The 22,908-nt window shown below is 40.3% G+C and overlaps 1 protein-coding gene across 3 annotated transcripts in view; it reads right to left on the bottom strand.

Moving 5' to 3' along the window:
* Positions 1 to 22,908, bottom strand: part of ryk (receptor like tyrosine kinase) — a 150,848-nt gene that overhangs the window by 51,692 nt on the left and 76,248 nt on the right. For 2 of the 3 annotated variants that reach the window (XM_061978378.2, XM_061978379.2), the window contains exons 8-10: positions 19,797 to 19,880; positions 16,615 to 16,740; positions 7,226 to 7,312 (exon numbers count right to left, since the gene is read on the bottom strand). In XM_061978378.2, the coding sequence (XP_061834362.2) occupies positions 7,226 to 7,312; positions 16,615 to 16,740; positions 19,797 to 19,880 (297 nt within the window). The remainder of the gene's footprint in view (positions 1 to 7,225; positions 7,313 to 16,614; positions 16,741 to 19,796; positions 19,881 to 22,908) is intronic. The other variant, XM_061978381.2, reaches the window with a different exon arrangement.

The raw sequence follows: 22,908 nt of genomic DNA, 5'->3' as shown, positions 1-22,908 counted from the left end.
AAGACCCTTCTTAAAACCCATTTTTATTCACTGGCTTTTAACCCAGCATTAAACTGTTTTTAGCTTTTAACTTTTTGAACTGTTTTTAACTTTTAAACTGTTTTTTATCTAACAAACTGTTCTTAGGGTAATTTATATTTGCTTTTTAAATGTGTATTTTTTATTTCTGTTTTAAATTTTATTTTTTAGTCTGTCCTTTGCCTCTATTTCTTTGTGGTGTACAGCCCTTTGTTTTTCAACTGTGCTTGTTTTTAAAAGGCTTTATAAATACAGTTGGTATGGTATGATTTTTTTCTCGTCACCATGACTAGGGAAGGTTGTTTGGAGTGGGTCATATACGTTAACGCTGTGCTGATTTTCTTGTAAGTTCAATTAATGGTTGAGTTAAGTTCCTTGGGCAACAGGCATACTTGCCAACCCTCCCGGATTTTCCGGGAGACTCCCGAAATTCAGCGCCTCTCCCGAAAACCTCCCGGGACAAATTTTCTCCCGAAAATCTCCCGAAATTCAGGCGGAGCTGGAAGCCACGCCCTCTCCAGCTCCATGCGGACCTGAGTGACGTCAGGTGCGCAACACCACGTAAATCGTTGGCCAACCAAAAAGTAACCCCAGTACGCTATAGCCAACATTCACCAGGAGATGGCAACAGACAAACAGATAACTCTATTACATTATTCCCCTTTTAGAAATGTATAGAAGTTACTCAAAATAAATAAACAACCCAACCAAAAAATGCAGCAGCTCAATTAAAAAACTGTACTTAAGCCACATTCTTTTTTATTTTTATTTTAGTACTGAACTCTTAACCCTCATTTGTAAAAAAAAATAACATGCTTATTATACAAACAGTATTTGTACACCTTTAACACAGATTTTTATACTGTCTTCAGAGATTCAGTTTTTTTGGTGGTACTCGAAACCTTTCTGGGTACCTGCGAAAGGGTGTTCAGCATGGTTAGAAAAATAGTGACAGAGAATAGAACAAGGATGGACAATTCAACCCTTAACTCAACAATGAGTAGATGAGTGTTATGTGTGTGCATATGTGTAAATAAATGAACACTGAAATTCAAGTATTTATTTTATTTATATATATATATATATATATACGGTATATATATATATATATTGTGTATATATTTATATATATATATATATATATATATAAAATAAAATAAATATATATACAGCTAGAATTCACTGAAAGTCAAGTATTTCTTATATATATATATATATATATATATATATGAAATACTTGACTTGGTGAATTCTAGCTGTAAATATACTCCTCCCCTCTTAGCCCCGCCCCCAACCACGCCCCCACCCCACCCCGACCACTCCGACAACCCCCCCACCCCGAAATCGGAGGTCTCAAGGTTGGCAAGTATGCCAACAGGTGGCGACAAAAAAGCAGCTATCAGACTTGTATGTGATATGACTACACCGTTGCCGGCCAAATTGCTTATTGAACCGGTGCAGTTTGTCTCGCGGGCCAAATTGAAGACTTCCGCTAAGGGCCGCACTTGGCCTTTAATTTGGACACCACTCTTCTAACAAAAATGCATTTATTTCATATTTATCATTGTATTTTTTTAGCTACCATAAGAGAGATATGTGCGTTATGACAGTATTATTGTCATTGTAGGCAAAACATACAATGAAATTAGCTCTGTGAGACAAGAGTAGAAAACAAAAATCGAAATAAAAACGTGCACAAATGGATGAAAACTAGAGATGTGCCATAATGGCTTTTTTGCCGATAGCCAATATTCCGATATTGTCCAACTCTTAATTACCGGTACGATATATACAGTCGTGGAATGAACACATTATTATGCCTCATTTTGTTTTGATTCCCCCGCTGGATGCGATAAACAATGTAACAAGGTTTTCCAAAATAAATCAACTCAAGTTATGGAAAAAAAAATGCCAACATGGCACTGCCATATTTATTATTGAAGTCACAAACTGCATTATTTTTTTTTAACATGCCTCAAAACAGCAGCTTGGAATTTGGGACATGCTCTCCCTGTGAGAGCATGAGGAGGTTGAGGTGGGCGGGGGTTGGGGGGTGTAAATGGTAGCGTCCCGGAAGAGTTAGTGCTGCAAGGGGTTCTGGGTATTTGTTCTGTTGTGTTACGGTGCGGATGTTCTCCCGAAATGTGTTTGTCATTCTTGTTTGGTGTGGGTTCACAGTGTGGCGCATTTTTGTAACAGTAAAGTTGTTTATACGGCCACCCTCAGTGTGACTTGTATGGCTGTTGACCAAGTATGCTTGCATTCACTTGTGTGTGTGAAAAGCCGTAGATATTATGTGACTGGGCCGGCACGCTAAGGAAGGGCCTTTAAGGTTTATTGGCGCTCTGTACTTCTCCCTAAGTCCGTGTACACAGCAGCGTTTTAAAAAGTCATGAATTTTACTTTTTGAAACCGATACCGATAATTTTGAAACTGATACTGATAATATCTGACCCGTCTCCGCTCGGGATGGTTTCCTGCTGGCCCCACTATGGACTGGACTCTTACTATTATGTTAGATCCACTATGGACTGGACTCTCACTATTATGTTAGATCCACTATGGACTGTACTCTCACAATATTATGTTAGATCCACTATGGACTGGACTCTCACACTATTATGTTAGATCCACTATGGACTGGACTCTTACTATTATGTTGGATCCACTATGGACTGTACTCTCACAATATTATGTTAGATCCACTATGGACTGGACTCTCACACTATTATGTTAGATCCACTATGGACTGGACTCTTACTATTATGTTGGATCCACTATGGACTGTACTCTCACAATATTATGTTAGATCCACTATGGACTGGACTCTCACACTATTATGTTAGATCCACTATGGACTGGACTCTCACACTATTATGTTAGATCCACTATGGACTGGACTCTTACTATTATGTTGGATCCACTATGGACTGTACCGGTACTCTCACAATATTATGTTAGATCTACTATGGACTGGACTCTCACACTATTATGTTAGATCCACTATGGACTGGACTCTCACTATTATGTTAGATCCACTATGGACTGGACTCTCACAATATTATGTTAGATCCACTATGGACTGGACTCTCACACTATTATGTTAGATCCACTATGGACTGGACTCTCACACTATTATGTTAGATCCACTATGGACTGGACTCTCACACTATTATGTTAGATCCACTATGGACTGGACTCTCACACTATTATGTTAGATCCACTATGGACTGGACTCTCACTATTATGTTAGATCCACTATGGACTGGACGCTCACACTACTATGTTAGATCCACTATGGACTGGACTCTTACTATTATGTTGGATCCACTATGGACTGTACCGGTACTCTCACAATATTATGTTAGATCTACTATGGACTGGACTCTCACACTATTATGTTAGATCCACTATGGACTGGACTCTCACACTATTATGTTAGATCCACTATGGACTGGACTCTCACACTATTATGTTAGATCCACTATGGACTGGACTCTCACACTATTATGTTAGATCCACTATGGACTGGACTCTCACACTATTATGTTAGATCCACTATGGACTGGACTCTCACACTATTATGTTAGATCCACTATGGACTGGACTCTCACACTATTATGTTAGATCCACTATGGACTGGACTCTCACTATTATGTTAGATCCACTATGGACTGGACTCTCACGCTACTATGTTAGATCCACTATGGACTGGACTCTTACTATTATGTTGGATCCACTATGGACTAGACTCTCACTATTATGTTAGATCCACTATGGACTGGACTCTCACACTATTATGTTAGATCCACTATGGACTGAACTCTCACTATTATGTTAGATCCACTATGGACTGGACTCTCACAATATTATGTTAGATCCACTATGGACTGGACTCTCACACTATTATGTTAGATCCACTATGGACTGGACTCTCACACTATTATGTTAGATCCACTATGGACTGGACTCTCACATTATTATGTTAGATCCACTATGGACTGGACTCTCACACTATTATGTTAGATCCACTATGGACTGGACTCTCACACTATTACGTTAGATCCACTATGGACTGGACTCTCACACTATTATGTTAGATCCACTATGGACTGGACTCTCACACTATTATGTTAGATCCACTATGGACTGGACTCTCACACTATTATGTTAGATCCACTATGGACTGGACTCTTACTATTATGTTGGATCCACTATGGACTGTACCGGTACTCTCACAATATTATGTTAGATCTACTATGGACTGGACTCTCACACTATTATGTTAGATCCACTATGGACTGGACTCTCACTATTATGTTAGATCCACTATGGACTGGACTCTCACACTATTATGTTAGACCCACTATGGACTGGACTCTCACTATTATGTTAGATCCACTATGGACTGGACTCTCACACTATTATGTTAGATCCACTATGGACTGGACTCTCACTATTATGTTAGATCCACTATGGACTGGACTCCCACTATTATGTTAGATCCACTATGGACTGGACTCTCACAATATTATGTTAGATCCACTATGGACTGGACTCTCACTATTATGTTAGATCCACTATGGACTGGACTCTTACTATTATGTTGGATCCACTATGGACTGTACTCTCACAATATTATGTTAGATCCACTATGGACTGGACTCTCACACTATTATGTTAGATCCACTATGGACTGGACTCTCACTATTATGTTAGATCCACTATGGACTGGACTCTCACACTATTATGTTAGATCCACTATGGACTGGACTCTTACTATTATGTTAGATCCACTATGGACTGTACTCTCACAATATTATGTTAGATCCACTATGGACTGGACTCTCACACTATTATGTTAGATCCACTATGGACTGGACTCTCACTATTATGTTAGATCCACTATGGACTGGACTCTCACACTATTATGTTAGATCCACTATGGACTGGACTCTCACACTATTACGTTAGATCCACTATGGACTGGACTCTCACACTATTATGTTAGATCTACTATGGACTGGACTCTCACACTATTATGTTAGATCCACTATGGACTGGACTCTCACTATTATGTTAGATCCACTATGGACTGGACTCTCACACTATTATGTTAGATCCACTATGGACTGGACTCTCACACTATTATGTTAGATCCACTATGGACTGGACTCTCACACTATTATGTTAGATCCACTATGGACTGGACTCTCACACTATTATGCTAGATCCACTATGGACTGGACTCTCACACTATTATGTTAGATCCACTATGGACTGAACTCTTACTATTATGTTGGATCCACTATGGACTGGACTCTCACAATATTATGTTAGATCCACTATGGACTGGACTCTCACTATTATGTTAGATCCACTATGGACTGGACTCTCACTATTATGTTAGATCCACTATGGACTGGACTCTTACACTATTATGTTAGATCCACTATGGACTGGACTCTCACTATTATGTTAGATCCACTATGGACTGTACTCTCACAATATTATGTTAGATCCACTATGGACTGGACTCTCACACTATTATGTTAGATCCACTATGGACTGGACTCTCACTATTATGTTGGATCCACTATGGACTGGACTCTCACACTATTATGTTAGATCCACTATGGACTGTACTCTCACAATATTATGTTAGATCCACTATGGACTGGACTCTCACACTATTATGTTAGATCCACTATGGACTGGACTCTCACTATTATGTTAGATCCACTATGGACTGGACTCTCACACTATTATGTTAGATCCACTATGGACTGGACTCTTACTATTATCTTGGATCCACTATGGACTGTACTCTCACAATATTATGTTAGATCCACTATGGACTGGACTCTTACTATTATGTTGGATCCACTATGGACTGTACTCTCACACTATTATGTTAGATCCACTATGGACTGGACTCTCACACTATTATGTTAGATCCACTATGGACTGGACTCTCACTATTATGTTAGATCCACTATGGACTGGACTCTCACACTATTATGTTAGATCCACTATGGACTGGACTCTCACACTATTATGTTAGATCCACTATGGACTGGACTCTCACTATTATGTTAGATCCACTATGGACTGGACTCTCACACTATTATGTTAGATCCACTATGGACTGGACTCTCACACTATTATGTTAGATCCACTATGGACTGGACTCTCACACTATTATGTTAGATCCACTATGGACTGGACTCTCACACTATTATGTTAGATCCACTATGGACTGGACTCTCACACTATTATGTTAGATCCACTATGGACTGGACTCTCACTATTATGTTAGATCCACTATGGACTGGACTCTCACACTACTATGTTAGATCCACTATGGACTGGACTCTTACTATTATGTTGGATCCACTATGGACTGGACTCTCACACTATTATGTTAGATCCACTATGGACTGGACTCTCACACTATTATGTTAGATCCACTATGGACTGGACTCTCACACTATTATGTTAGATCCACTATGGACTGGACTCTTACACTATTATGTTAGATCCACTATGGACTGGACTCTCACTATTATGTTAGATCCACTATGGACTGGACTCTCACACTATTATGTTAGATCCACTATGGACTGGACTCTCACTATTATGTTAGATCCACTATGGACTGGACTCTCACACTATTATGTTAGATCCACTATGGACTGTACTCTCACAATATTATGTTAGATCCACTATGGACTGTACTCTCACAATATTATGTTAGACCCACTCGACATCCATTGCATTCGGTCTCCCCGAGGGGGGGGGGGGGGGGGGGGGTTACCCACATATGCGGTCCTCTCCAAGGTTTCTCATTGTCATTCACATCGACGTCCCACTGGGGTGAGTTTTTCCTTGCCCTTATGCGGGCTCTGTACCGAGGATGTCGTTGTGGCTTGTGCAGCCCTTTGAGACACTTGTGATTTAGGGCTATATAAATAAACATTGATTGATTGATTGATTGATAAAGCATTTATCGGCCGATGATATCGGCAGTCCGATATTATCGGACATCCCTAATGAAAACCATGTCAATAAACCAATTTTCCTTACGTCTACGGTACTACTGCAGTTTGGGGTTTGAGTTGGGTTATGTCGACATCCGCCTTTGCCCACGGCGTCGACATAAACAGGTTCCACTGTACATGATACCGGGATGACTGTGGACTGTTACCTTTCACGGTCTTCACAAAGACCGGCCTTTCCTTACTGGGGTCCTTCTCGTCCAGCAGCACGCCATGGAAGATGCGGCCAAACGTGCCTGCCCAAAAACAAATCACGGCCTTGGTTATTTTCTTTTCGACGGGCAAACATCCGGAGGCGTCACGCTCAAATGTCAACCTCCCCGTCCGCCGTGGCGGCGAGCTGATGGAAGGCCAGCCAAGCGGTTTAAATGCCGCGTCACCCAATGCCATGCCATGTTGCCTTTTTTTTTTTTGGCTGGCGCCTCCGCTGAGCCGAGCCAGAACAAGAAAAGACTCAGCGGGGAGCTCAGAACACTTTGAACGAGCGGCGGAGCCAAGCGAGCGCATTCATCACGGCCGTTGTCTAAACTGTCAAGCGAAGCGCTCCGGGACTTGAGCGAGGTGAGATGCAATATAGCATCGCATCAAATTAGAAAAACATCTGCGCCCTGAGGCCATAGAGGCCTTGTGTCTCAACAGGAGAAGCCGAGCAGCTCGACAACAGAGTTAGTGTTTAACGTCTCTCTCGCACCTCCACCGTGTGGCTCGGGCGTGTTTGGACCCGCACGCTCCGACACTACCTGCTAAGACTACCACCTCCACTCTTCTCCTTTATATTCCTGCTGTTTTGCTGGATACACAGGAGGCTCACATTTTCACCATCGTAAAACCGTCATGAACTATCCACTTTTTAGTCGCATTTTCATTTTCTTGCAGGTCATGCACTAAACCAGGGGTGCTCACACTTTTTCTGCAGGCGAGCTACTTTTCAATTGATCAAGTCGTGGGGATCTACCTCATTCATATATATCATTTATATTTACTTATTTATGAAACATATGTTTTTGTTAACAAGTTAAAGGTGTTTAATGATAATACAAGCATGTTTAACACATATAGTTAATATTGTTAATAAATTAAAGGTGTTTAAAGAAAATAATGGTATGTTTAATACATATAGTTAATATTGTTAACAAGTTAAAGGTGTTTAAAGATAATGCAAACATGTTTAACACATATAGTTAATATTGTTAATAAGTTAAAGGTGTTTAAAGATAATGCAAACATGTTTAACACATATAGTTAATATTGTTAACAAGTTAAAGATGATTAGTGATAATGCAAGCATGTTTAACACATATAGTTAATATTGTTAATAAATTAAAGGTGTTTAATGATAATACAAGAATGTTTAACACATAGTTAATATTGTTAACAAGTTAAAGGTGTTTAAAGATAATACAAGCATGTTTAACACATATAGTTAATATTGTTAATAAATTAAAGGTGTTTAACGATAATACAAGAATGTTTAACACATAGTTAATATTGTTAACAAGTTATAAGTGTTTAAAGATAATACAAGCATGTTTAACACACAGTTAATATTGTTAATAAGTTAAAGGTGGTTAAAGATAATACAAGCATGTTTAACACATATAGTTAATATTGTTAATAAATCAAAGGTGTTTAATGATAATACAAGTATGTTTAATACATATAGTTAATATTGTTAACAAGTTAAAGGTGTTTAAAGATAATACAAGCATGTTTAACACATATAGTTAATATTGTTAATAAGTTAAAGGTGTTTAAAGATAATACAAGCATGTTGAACACATATAGATTCCTTTCTTTCATGAAGACAAGAATATAAGTTGGTGTATTACCTGATTCTGATGACTTGCATTGATTGGAATCAGACAGTGGTGATGATAATGTCCGCATTTTCGAATGGAGGAGAAAAAAAGTCCTCCTTTCTGTCCAATACCACATGAAAGTGGTTGGTTTTTGGCATCTTATTTATCCAGCTTCCGTACTCCTTTGTATACACTTTACAAGGAATACATTGTTTGCAAACTCCGTAGCTTGCTAGCTTGTGCACGCCAGCTTTCTGAGACTCTTATTTTGGTAGCGCAGGCAGGATGAAGCAGCGCTTTTATTGTGCAACTGTGCAGTCGGTCTTTGGAGTTTTGACGACAGGTACGGCGCCAGAGTCTGTTGAAATAAAGTGTTTCTCGCCTTCCAGTCGGTAATTTTAATGCGTCATCTCAGAAGACCCTCGGGTGCCGTGAATGTCAATCAAGTGACGAAAGTGACGTCATAGTGAAGATTTATGATCGCTTATTTTTAGGACTATTTTTTTAATGGCTGGCTGGTGATCGACTGACACACCCTCCGAGATCGACCGGTAGCTCGCGATCGACGTAATGAGCACCCCTGCACTAAACAAAACCAAACTACCCTTTGATGACCTACTTTAATACATGTTGTGCTTTAATGTACCTGTACAGTGCACCCGGAAAGTATTCACAGTGCTGTCTGTCTAAGGGCCAAATCGAAGACTGCGCACTCGGCCCGTAGTTTGGACTCCCCTCTTCCAACAAAATGCATACATTTCATTTTTATCATTGTATTTTTTTATAGCTACCATAAGAGAGATATGTACATTATGACAGTATTATTGTCATTGTAGGAAAAACATATTAGCTCTGTTAGACAAGAGTAGAAAACAACAATTTTATAAAAATATGCACTAATGGATGAAAACCATGTCAACAAACTGCCCTAGGTTGAAAGATCCTTAATTATCCGCCAATTTTCCTTACGTCTACAGCAGTGTTTTTCAACCTTTTTTGAGCCGAGGCACATTTTTTTGCGTTGAAAAAATGCGGAGGCACACCACCAGCAGAAATCATTAAAAAACTAAACTCAGTTGACAGTAAAAAGTCGTCGTCGCAATTGTTGGATATGACTTTAAACCATAACCAAGCATGCATCACTATAGCTCTTGTCTCAAAGTAGGTGTACTGCAGTGACGTGCAGTCACTAGAGGCAGAAAAAATGAAAGAAAAATGAAAGAAAAAAAATGTAAAAAGAAAAAAAAAAAATTAAATTGTTATATGTATCCAGTGGTTATACTATAAAGTTATTTTCCATTTAACTTCACCAGTTTTAGATTATTTTTATTCAAAATCGCTGAATTTTCACATTTGCCGTTCAAATACTGAGAAGAGACGGTGCGGTGAACAGCAGCCAGTTGAGGCACGTCACTCAGTGCCTCAACATGGATTCCGGACGTGGCTAACTGCTGGTCTGCTGTGCAGTGAGACTGTATTGCTATATGAACTATATTATACATTTCCATAGTTTAGTTAGCTGAGGTATATAATGTACAGTGTATTTTGTCAACAACTGTATGTGTGTAAAGTATTTCTTGTGCTGAGCGATCATAAAACGGCTGCAAAAGACGCACTGGCTGAGGCTCCAGTAATCCCGCCTCCTGCACCCCCGCCGTAGAATTGTTATATCAACTAAAGCCCACACTTAAACTTTCCACGTGCAAGATTGAATCTATTTAAAAAAAATTATTTCATAAGAAGCCAAAAAGTGCAAAAACAATAATGTTCGTGTTGGAGGAGTTGTGAATGACTGCAGGGCCACAACATTAGGTACACCTGCAGACGTATCTAATTCACAACTCCTCCAACACGAACATTATTGTTTTTGCACTTTTTGGCTTCTTATTAAATAACTTTTGTAACCTATTTTCATGGGCTTTCCTCTTTGTGATGTTAAGTTCCTGTTATGCGCTGTTATACAGTATATGCCTTGAGCTCTTATTTTGAAGGCGCTAAGAGCGGAAGTGGTGACACGTTGGAGTGGAGCGGAGGTTTTTGAAAGAAGGTAAATAAAGTGGTTCTCGTGTAAACTGGAGCCTCCGTGTTTGTTATTTTGTAGTTTCATACAGTATAGGCGACATTTATAAACCCTCGGTTACACTTTTTTAAATAGATTCAATCTTGCACGTGGAAAGTTTAAGTGAGGGCTTTAGTTGCGGCGCATGGACTTAATTTCTAAGTAAAGGTAAGACCATAATAACGTTTTTTTTATTAAATGTGCTTTTTTGTGTGCTACAGTTTGTATGTGTAAAGTTAAAGTTAAGTTAAAGTACCAATGATTGTCACACACACACTAGGTGTAATGAAATTTGTCCTCTGCATTTGACCCATCCCCTTGATCACCCCCTGGGAGGTGAGGGGAGCAGTGGGCAGCAGCGGCGCCGCGCCCGGGAATAATTTTTGGTGATTTAACCCCCAATTCCAAGCCTTGATGCTGAGTGCCAAGCAGGGAAGAATGCTGGTATGAGCTTTTAAACATAACCCGTTAACTGCTGCCAATCAAATGGTGAATAAGATACTCTTTAGGGTTCATATGTTTGTAAATGTGACTGTGATGAAGTCAGTGCCTCACCAGCCATCAACCTCACCGCACGTCACTGGTGTACTGTCACCACCTGTCACATCACACCCTGACTTATTTTGAGTTGCTTGCTGTTTTCCTGTGTGTAGTGTTCTACTTCTTGTCTTGCGCTCCTATTTTGGTGGCTGTTCCTGTTTTGTTGGTGTTTTCCTGTAGCAGTTTCATGTCTTCCCCGAGTGCTATTCCCCGCATCTGCTTTGTTTTAGCAATCAATTATTTAAGTTGTTGCAATCCTTCTTTGTGGGGACATAGTTGATTGTCATGTCATGTCCGGCTATACTTTGTGGACGCCGTCTTTGCTCCACACGCTGTAAGTTTTTGCTGTCGTCCAGCATTCTGTTTTTGTTGACTTTGCAGCCACTTCAGTTTTAGTTTCGCTAAGCTTCAATGCCTTTTCTAAAAGGGCACTCACCTTTTGTTTATTTTTGGTTTAAGCATTAGATATATTTTCACCTGCATGCTGCCTCCCGCTGTCATCATATTGTGATGACCACAAATTATGTTCCCGACGTCTACAAAGCAATTAGCTACCGGCTGCCACCTACTGATATGGAGGAGTATAACACGGTTACGCTACCGAGCTCTAGACAGCACCGACACATTATTTGCAGACTATAAATATTTTTACGTCAAATAAGTGAAATAAGATAATCTCCCACGGCACAGTGTTGAGAAACACTGATCTACAGTACCACTGGAGTTTGGGTTCTGAGTTGGGTTATGTCGACAACCGACCTTTGTCCACGCCATCGCCCAGCCCTACTGCCTGTAGGTACTAGGGTACAATCTAGGGGTGTAACGGTACGTGTATTTGTATTGAACCGTTTCGGTACGGGGGTTCCGGTTCGGTTCGGAGGTGTACCGAACGAGTTTCCTCACGGACATATTAAGTAGCGTAACGCACGTTGTGTAAACAATGCACACCGAGGCACAACACACGCCATGCTAGCAGCTAACGGGCTAGGATAGACTGACCATACGTCCTCTTTTCACCGGACATGTCCTCTTTTGCGGAGCTGTCAGGGCGGAGTTTCTTAAATGCCTCAAATGTCCGGCATTTTGAGTTAGGGTTGCGTGTATTTTCAATGTACGTTCAGGGTTAAGAAGGGGTTGAAAACAAAACAAATTGTGAGCGCAGCAGCATTGGTGAGGGAGGGGCAGAGACAGAGAGAGAGAGACAGTTATGATAAACGCGCCAGGCTCTGCTTTTTATCCAAAGATTTAATTTTTTATTATCTATAGCAGGGGTGTCAAAAGTGTGCCCCGGAGGCCATTTGCGGCCCACAGCTAATGTTTTAAAGGCCCACGGCACATTCTAAAAATACTATTAAAATAAACAAAAACATAACAAAAGTGAAATAAAAAAAAGCTTAAAGGTTAAATGTAATTTAGAAAAAGTTGCAATGTTGACTAATAAAACAAAGCTGTTTTTTTTTTTCTTTCAAACTGCCATTGCTCAAAACATAATATTGAATCAAAATCAATGTTATTATGAATTATTGACCTATCCAAGGTTCCCATTACTTCACATCAAATATTCCACTAAGAAACATATTTTTGGTGGAAGATTTTGCAAATTTGGTAAATAAATAACCCAAAAATTTAGATTTTGTTGTTTTCTTACTGTACCGAAAATGAACAGAACCGTGACCTCTAAACCGAGGTACGTACCGAACCGAAATTTGTGTGTACCGTTACACCAGTGACGTGCGGTGAGGTTGATGACTGGTGAGGCACTGACTTCATCACAATCAGATTTACAAACATATGAACCCTAAAGAGTATCTTATTCACCATTTGATTGGCAGCAGTTGACAGATTATGTTTAAAAGCTCAAACCAGCATTCTTCCCTGCTTGGCACTCAGCATCAAGGGTTGGAATTGGGGGTTAAATCACCAAAAATGATTCCCAGGCGCGGCGCCGCTGCTGCCCACTGCTCCCCTCACCTTCCAGGGGGTGATCAAGGGGATGGGTCAAATGCAGAGGACAAATTTCATTACACCTAGTGTGTGTGTGACAATCATTGGTACTTTAACTTAACTTTAACTGTACACATACAAACTGTAGCACACAAAAAAGCACATTTAATAAAAAAAACGTTATTATGGTCTTACCTTTACTTAGAAATTAAGTCCATGCGCCGCAACTAAAGCCCTCACTTAAACTTTCCACGTGCAAGATTGAATCTATTTAAAAAAGTGTAACCGAGGGTTTATAAATGTCGCCTATACTGTATGAAACTACAAAATAACAAACACGGAGGCTCCAGTTTACACGAGGACCACTTTATTTACCTTCTTTCAAAAACCTCCGCTCCACTCCAACGTGTCATCACTTCCGCTCTTAGCGCCTTCAAAATAAGAGCTCAAGGCATATACTGTATAACAGCGCATAACAGGAACTTAACATCACAAAGAGGAAAGCCCATGAAAATAGGTTACAAAAGTTATTTAATAAGAAGCCAAAAAGTGCAAAAACAATAATGTTCGTGTTGGAGGAGTTGTGAATTAGGTACACCTGCAGTCTGCAGGTGTATCTAATGTTGTGTCCCTGCAGTCATTCACAACTCCTCCAACACCAACATTATTGTTTTTTCCCTTTTTCGCTTCTTATGAAATAATTTTTTTAAATAGATTCAATCTTGCACGTGGAAAGTTTAAGTGTGGGCTTTAGTTGATATAATAATTCTACGGCGGGGGTGCAGGAGGCGAGCCTCAGCCAGTGCGTCTTTTGCAGCCGTTTTATGATCGCTCAGCACAAGAAATACTTTACACACATACAGTTGTTGACAAAATACACTGTACATTATATACCTCAGCTAACTAAACTATGGAAATGTATAATATAATTCATATAGCAATACGGTCTCACTGCACAGCAGGCCAGCAGTTAGCCGAGTCATTGCGCAATCCATGTTGCGGCACTGAGTGACGTGCCTCAACTGGCTGCTGTTCACCGCACCGTCTCTTCTCAGTATTTGAACGGCAAATGTGAAAATTCAGCGATTTTGAATAAAAATAATCTAAAACTGGTGAAGTTAAATGGAAAATAACTTTATAGTATAATCACTGGATACATATAACAATTTAAAATTTTTTTTTCTCTTTTTACATTTTTTTTCTTTCCATGATGGCAGGTGAGGCCCTGCCTCACCTGCCTCTAGTGACTGCACGTCACTGCGTTACACCCCTATTATATACCATACCTGCCAACTTTTGAAATCAGAAAAACCTAGTAGGGCCGCAGGCCCCGGTAGGTCCAGGACAAAGTCCTGGTGGAGGGTTCAGGGCTTCGCCCCCCGACGCAAAATGATTATTAGCATTCAGGTTAAAATGTTGCTAAAACCATCACTTTTCTATCAGTCACAGTGACTTTTCAAAACAAAAATATTACAGCAAAAATCATATGGGTTGATTGGCATGTTTATTCTGTAAGCTAACTTCAATAGTTTGAAATTATTTTGACAGTTAATGCCAGTTATCCTGTCAACCTTTCACAAGACTTCAATTTGTTAATTGAAAGTATAAACAGTATAAACACTTTTTACAGTAAACAAATGGTAAAACAGTACTAAACAATTCCATTAAAAAAAAAATTGGTGTCATTATTAACTTTCTGTCCAAGCTTGTATAATCTACTGCCTTAAAATATTCTGTGCCTAAAATTCACATTTCTATCACAATTATCATACTGTAAACATGGTAAGCTAACTTCATTAAAATTAATAGTCCTGTCAATAGCATGGAATTACAATTCAAATGTAGTTTTTTTGTAAGCCTTTCAAAAGAATTCAAAATATGAAAAATTAATGAAAATTAATTGAAGCCATCAGACACTTGAAAAGTGGCACATCACATCTCTAATGTAATCATTTGAACTTTTCAACAGAAATAGCACTGCAAAAATATTAAGGACATACTTCTGTATTTTGGTAGTTATGCTGTCAACATTTAACAAGATTTCTTCAACTTGGACTTGAAAGCATAAATAGTATAAACACTTTTAACAGTATGTCGTGCTGTGAAATACAGCCGACAGGATTGCGCACCAAACACGAAGCAAGGCCAAAGCGCATGCACGTGCAGGAGAACAAAGGACTTCTTTCATTTAAGGTTTGTGATAAACCATCAAACTCATTCGTTAAAAGGACTCTATAGTAATATAAAGCGAATTTTTCTGGACATTATCATGCAAGAAAAGTTTATTTTTGGGACCGCGATCACCGCGTAATGATTTTTAAAGGTTGCATTACAAACATTTAACTGTCCCATGTGATCAGCCAGTGCGATTGGAAGTCCATGCTCAATTATTGCCTCCGTAAATAAAACTTCGGCATTTATCACATCCAAAGAATCTGTTTGGGCGAAGAAAAACGTTGAAAGTTTTCCACTTGTATCGCTAGCAACGGCATTAGACTTGTGTTCTTTTGTCCCAACGTGGTCTTTTACATCGCTAATTCCTCCGTGTCCGATCGAAAAATCTTGTCTGCACAAGGTGCAATTCGCGTAGTTTTCACCCTTTTTTTTTTTTTAATTAATGAAAAACCGTATTTTTTATCACTGCAACCGTAACCCGGAATAGGTTGATGAAAACCGTACGAATTACGGGAAAACCGGAGTAGTTGGCAGGTATGATATACTGATCGATAATGATTTCAATTTATTTTACTCATATGTCTATGGGCAATAAAGAGAATATGTGGGCTGAAAATGGCCTTCGGCCATTCAAACAAACGCTTCCCCTGAAAGTGTAACATCCTTAATACTAAATCCCCAAAGAGTACAGTCTTGTGGGTCCGTGTGCACCAGGACCGAGCTGTACCAGGTCCAAAGCAGCCATCCAGCCAATGCATTGATGTGGTTGTTACAGTCTTCTGTAAACACACACATTTAGACCCATCTGCAGCTTTGCATTTGGCTTTTAAACTAGACGTGTATTTGCTAAATGGACTGAGCGTTGTGGTTCGCTGGTGCCAACATAAACAAAACTCGGCGAGGAGATGCGTCCCGCTTTTCAGCCCTTTCAACATCCGAGACAGCAAATGTGTTTTTTACGAGGGGGAAAGGGAGCGGGCGGGCGGGGGAGAAAAAAAAAAAAGAGAGAGAAAGAAAATACCTTCGTGCAAGACATCTCGCAGAGTGACTCTCTCCCTGGAAATGGCGATGTCTTTCACTTTGGCTTTGGCCTCTGTGAGAGTGACGCTCCTCAGGTCGTTCTTCTCGATGCGGAGAGATGGGTAGCCTGCGAGGGAGGGGGGGGGAGCCAAAAGGTAAACAAAGTCTTTACAGAGTGACGGCTCGGTTGACTGAAGGAATGTCTGCGTTAAATCACGCTGACACAAACTCGTTTCTATTCACCGAAACCTTACGTGAACTCCACGCTGCATGACGGCAGGAAAGCCTCGCCATTACACGACGGAATACACAGATGCACAAACAATGTAAACAGGAGACATTTGTACCAACACACTCCCCTGAGTACACTTCATGTCAACCGCAATCTAAACTCCTGAGATAAACCAGAGGACGCATGAAGCCAAACAAGTTTCAGAGGCAATGAGCTTCTTTTTTTTTTCTTTTTTTTTTTTTTTTATGTTCTCGTTAGGTGGGCGCTGTGCTGGATGGAAGAGATAAGATAAAACTCTGGCATGCAGGTTGTTAGCGAGGCATTGCGGGTTCATGCTGCCCCCTGGAGGACGACCTATGTACTGCACAAGCAGGACTGCATTTTAAAAGGGGAACATTATCACAATTTCAGAAGGGGTAAAACCATTAAAAATCAGTTCCCAGTGGCTTATTTTATTTTTCGAAGTTTTTTTCAAAATTTTACCCACCCCTAAAAAAAGCTTAAAAGTGCCTGATTTTAACCATCGTTATATACACCCGTCCATTTTCCTGTGATGTCACACAGTGATGCCAACACAAACAAACATGGCGGAAAGAACAGCAAGCTATAGCGACATTAGCTCGGATTCAGACTCGGATTTCAGCGGCTCAAGCGATTCAACAGATTACGCATGTATTGAAACGGATGGTTGTAGTGTGGAGGCTAAATTGAAGAAGAAACTGAAGCTATTGAGCCATATCGGTTTGAACCGTATGCAAGCGAAAACGACACGACAGCCAGCGACACGGGAGAAAGCGAGGACGAATTCAACGATCGCCTTCCAACCAACGATTGGTATGTGTTTGTTTGGCATTAAAGGAACTAGGTTTACAGCATATGAAATACATTTGGCAACAACATGCACTTTGAGAGTGCAGACAGCCCGATTTTCATCAATTAATATATTCTGTAGACATACCCTCATCCGCTCTCTTTTCCTGAAAGCTGATCTGTCCAGTTTTGGAGTTGATGTCAGCAGGCCAGGGAAGCTAGGGTCGATATTCTTCTCTTGATCATCTTCGGTGGCATAAGGGACGGTGTGAGCCAAGACATCCAGGGGGTTTCCCTGTGCGTTATCGAATCAATTTTAAACTCCTTTTATTTGTTTTTAAATGTCTAAACAACCTCGCGCCAACCTATCTCTCCGACCTCCTTCAGCCTTACTGCCCCACCCGATCCTTAAGATCAGCCGATCAGCTGCTGTTGACGGTCCCTGACACAAGGCTGAAGATTAGAGGTGACAGAGCTTTCGCCGTTGCTGCTCCCAAGCTCTGGAACGACCTACCCCTGAGTGTTAGACAAGCCTCCTCTCTTCCTGTTTTTAAATCTCTCTTAAAAACATACTTTTATTCCATGGCTTTTAACACTGAGTGATATCCATCCTGCAATGGCGCCCCATAATACACCTGCTGTGAACCTGTTTTTATGTTTTTATTTATTCTATTTTATTTATTTATTTTTTATCGTGTTCTGTTTGTGTTGTGTTGTGTTTGCTCGGTATTCGTTTTATCTTTTAACCTGCCCATTGTACAGCACTTTGGCTACCCCTGTGGTAAATTTTAAATGTGCCTTATAAATAAAGTTGATTTGATTTGATTTGATTTAGCTCGCTCGTCTGCGGGAACAAACTGCCGCCATTGCTTGCCGTGCTACCGAGGTCCTTTGTCCCTGAATTGCTCACACACTCTGGCAGATTCAATGGGGGTCTGGCGGCAGATTTCTTTGACTTTATCGTTGGAAATGCATCTGCTTTGAGTGTCGCAGGATATCCACACATTCTTGCCATCTCTGTCGTAGCATAACTTTCGTCGGTAAAGTGTGCGGAACAAAACGTCCAATTTCTTGCCACTTTCGCATCTTTGGGCCACTGGTGCAACTTGAATCCGTCCCTGTTCGTGTTGTTACACCCTCCGACAACACACCGACGAGGCATGATGTCTCCAAGGTACGGAAAACAGTCGAAAAAAAACGGAAAATAACAGAGCTGATTTGACTCGGTGTTTGAGAAAACGGCGGATTGCTTCCCGGTAGAGATGCGCGGATAGGCAATTATTTCATCCGCAACCGCATCACAAAAGTCGTCAACCATCCGCATCCACCCGAACTAACATTTAATCAAGACCGCACCCGCCCGTTGTTATATATCTAATATAGACGATGCAAGGCATTAGTGAGGTTATAAAGCTTTTGCCTGTTAAAGAAAGGAGACTGATCCAATTCAGCAGAGACATTCAATGCGTGCCACGCTGTCACGGCCCAGACGCACACCAGTGCGCAATCATCTGGGAGCCGCGCTGAGCGCACCTCCAAGCGCGTGGAGGTGCGATGTCCCTCGCACCCGCGGCGGCTTCACCCGGGCTCGCGCCCGAGTCTTCAGCGCGCACCGCGGCGGCCATCCTACTCGTCGCGGCCTAGCCCTCGCGGCTCTCGCTGCCGGCGACGGCCGGGTATGGGCCCGACGCTCCAGCGCCATCCATTTTCAGGGCTAGTTGATTCGGCAGGTGGGTTGTTACACACTCCTTAGCGGGTTCCGACTTCCATGGCCACCGTCCTGCTGTCTATATCAACCAACACCTTTTCTGGGGTCTGATGAGCGTCGGCATCGGGCGCCTTAACCCGGCGTTCGGTTCATCCCGCAGCGCCAGTTCTGCTTACCAAAAGTGGCCCACTCGGCTCACCAGGGTGTGACGTCATCGCTCTGAGAGCGAATAATAGAAAGGCGTTTAATTCGCCAAAATTCACCCATTTAGAGTTCGGAAATCGGTTAAAAAAATATATGGTCTTTTTTCTGCAACATCAAGGTATATATTGACGCTTGCATAGGTCTGGTGATAATGTTCCCCTTTAAAGAAAATTGATGATGAAAAGCAAAGCGGTGCACGCGGCGGCGTCGCGAGCACAGAACGACTTACTTTTGGTTTCGTGAGGGGGGGCGCCGGGGTTTTGGAAGGAGGAGGCAGCGAGCTGGAGTATGGGTGCAGAGCCAGGGTGGTTGTCTGATAGGAGAGACGCAGGCAGGGAGGGCCAGTTAACGCACACAAGTCATAACAGCATGGAGTATTGGATATGCATACAACTGCAAAAAGTCAGTGTTCAAAAACAAGAAAAAAAAAATACAAAAATGAGGGGTATTTTATTTGAACTAAGCAAAATTATCTGCCAATAGAACAAGAGAATTTGGCTTGTCAAGACTTTCCAAAACAAGTAAAATTAGCTAAGCTCAATGAACCCAAAAATACCTTAAAATAAGTATATTCTCACTAATAACAAGTGCACTTTTCTTGGTAGATTTTTTTTTTTAGACCTTTTTGCTTAATATGTTGAAAAATATTCTTTAAATGAAGTAAATGCTAGAGCCATTATCTTGACATAATGATATTACATTTCTTGAAACCAGCAAAGTTATACTAAAAACTAGTTTATTGTTCTTAATGGAAAGGCAACAAGGCAAGCGCTTGTTACTCTCGGGGTCTCCTAGCCGCTCAGGCAAATCATATGGTCTAAAAATGCATTTTTCCATGGATAACATGACATCATCACGCCAAGTGCGTGCTCTTTCAGTCAATTAGTGCACATATATACAGCATGGCTCCTGTCCAAAATCTTTTTAATTGTAATTTTGAGGAATTTCTGAATGTGCATGAACTATTTCTGTTCAAAATTGCTTGAAATGTTAAATGTTTAAATATTAACTGTCAGTTTACTGTACTGTGCCAACTGTACTACTATATGAGTACCTATTTTCTATTGTTTCATTGAAAATAAAACAGCAAAGTCCATTTGACCATCATCTGTTTTAATTATGAGACACAATTGTCTCAAAATCATGATTTTCTTTTTCATGCTTGAAATCAGAGGTGGGTAGTAACGCGCTACATTTACTCCGTTACATCTACTTGAGTAACTTTTGGGATAAATTGTACTTCTAAGAGTAGTTTTAATGCAAAATACTTTTACTTGAGTATATTTATAGAGAAGAAACGCTACTTTTACTCCGCTACTTTTATCTACATTCAGCTCGCTACTCGCTACTAATTTTTATCAAACTGTTAATGCACGCTTTGTTTGTTTTGGTTTGTCAGACAGACCTTCATAGTGCCTGCGTTTCAACAAATACAGTCACTGGTGACGTTCACTCCGTTCCACCAATCAGATGCAGTCACTGGTGACGTTGGACCAATCAAACAGAGCCAGGCGGTCACATGACCTGACTTAAACAAGTTGAAAAACTTATTCGGGTGTTACCATTTAGTGGTCAATTGTACGGAATATGTACTGTACTGTGCAACCTACTAATACAAGTTCCAATCAATCAATCAAAAATGTGAAGGAAAAAAGACCCTTTTTTATTTCAACCGTACTTCCCGTCAAAAGCCTAAAGACTGACTGCACAGTTCCTGTCTTTACAATAAAAGTGCCGCTCCATCGCGCCTGCGCTTTCAAAATAAGAGTCTCCGAAAGCCAGCGCAAACAAGCTAGCAAGCTACGGAGTTTGCCGCCAATGTATTTCTTGTAAAGTGTATAGAAACGAATATGGAAGCTGGACAAATAAGATGCCAAAAAGCAACCACTTTCATGTATTAGACAGAAAGGAAGACTTTTTTTTCTCTTCCATTCGAAAATGTGGACGTTATCATCACTACTGTCTGATTCCAATCAATGCAAGTCATCACAATCAGGTAATACACCAACTTATATTCTTGTCTTCATGAAAGAAAGGAATCTATATGTGTTAAACATGCATGTATATTCATTAAAACACCTTTAACATGTAAACAAAAACGGCAAAATAAATAAATATAAATTATATACTGTATATATCAATGTGTATATATATATATATATATATATATATATATATATATATATATATATATATATATATATATATATGATATGTGTGTGTATGTTACTCATTAGTTACTCAGTACTTGAGTAGTTTTTTCACAACATACTTTTTACTTTTACCGGTACTCAAGTAAATATTTGGGTGACTACTCCTTACTTTTACTTGAGTATTAAATCTCTAAAGTAACAGTACTACTCAGTGGCCTAATGGTTAGAGTGTCCACCCTGAGATCGGTAGGTTGTGAGTTCAAATCCCGGCCGAGTCATACCAAAGACTATAAAAATGGGACCCATTACCTCCCTGCTTGGCACTCAGCATCAAGGGTTGGAATTGGGGGTTAAATCACCAAAAATGATTCCCGGACGCGGCCACCGCTGCTGCCCACTGCTCCCCTCACCTCCCAGGGGGTGATCAAGGGTGATGGGTCAAATGCAGAGAATAATCTCGCCACACCTGGTGTGTGTGTGTGACAATCATTGGTACTTTTTACTTTACTCTTACTTGAGTACAAATTCTGGCTACTCTACCCACCTCTGCTTGAAATAAGAAATGATTACTTTAAAAAAGTAGTTTTATACTTGTGAGTGTTGATGACACAGCTTTGCAACACTTTGATATTCTAGTTTCAAGCATGTTTTACTCAATATAGGTCTTAAAATCTCAGCAACAAGCTGTAATATCTTACTGAGATCATTTAGGACCAAAACACTCTAACATAAAATCTGCTTAGTGAGAAGAATTATCTTATCAGACAGAAAATAAGCAAATATCACCCTTATTTGACATATTTCATCTTACTTAGATTTCAGTTTTTGCAGTGTAGGCTTCATCATTTGGCAACATACTTTGCAATGGTGCGCAAACTCAACCAAAACTGAAACATTCAAACAGGCATAAAAATGGTCAAACACTGAAATGTAAGATGTATCCACAAGAGGGCGATGTTGACTCACATACGAGAAGCAAAGAGTTTTAATGTACCTTCAGCCACCCATAATCAAACATTTAACAACACCACATTCTCATTACCAATCCCTCATGGGGAGTGGTTTCACAGCCTTCCTATTCCCCTCACAACGTCTTGGTAGCCTGCACATAAAGCCAAATGAGGCTTATGGCACTCAGTGACTCCACATTGGATCCTATTTCATGAACAAAATGGGAGAGCTGTTTGT

The sequence above is a fragment of the Nerophis lumbriciformis genome, linkage group LG18 (genome assembly GCF_033978685.3).
Source record: "Nerophis lumbriciformis linkage group LG18, RoL_Nlum_v2.1, whole genome shotgun sequence".
In the NCBI taxonomy this organism is placed as follows: domain Eukaryota; kingdom Metazoa; phylum Chordata; class Actinopteri; order Syngnathiformes; family Syngnathidae; genus Nerophis; species Nerophis lumbriciformis.
This window is presented reverse-complemented; position numbering and strand designations above follow the sequence as displayed.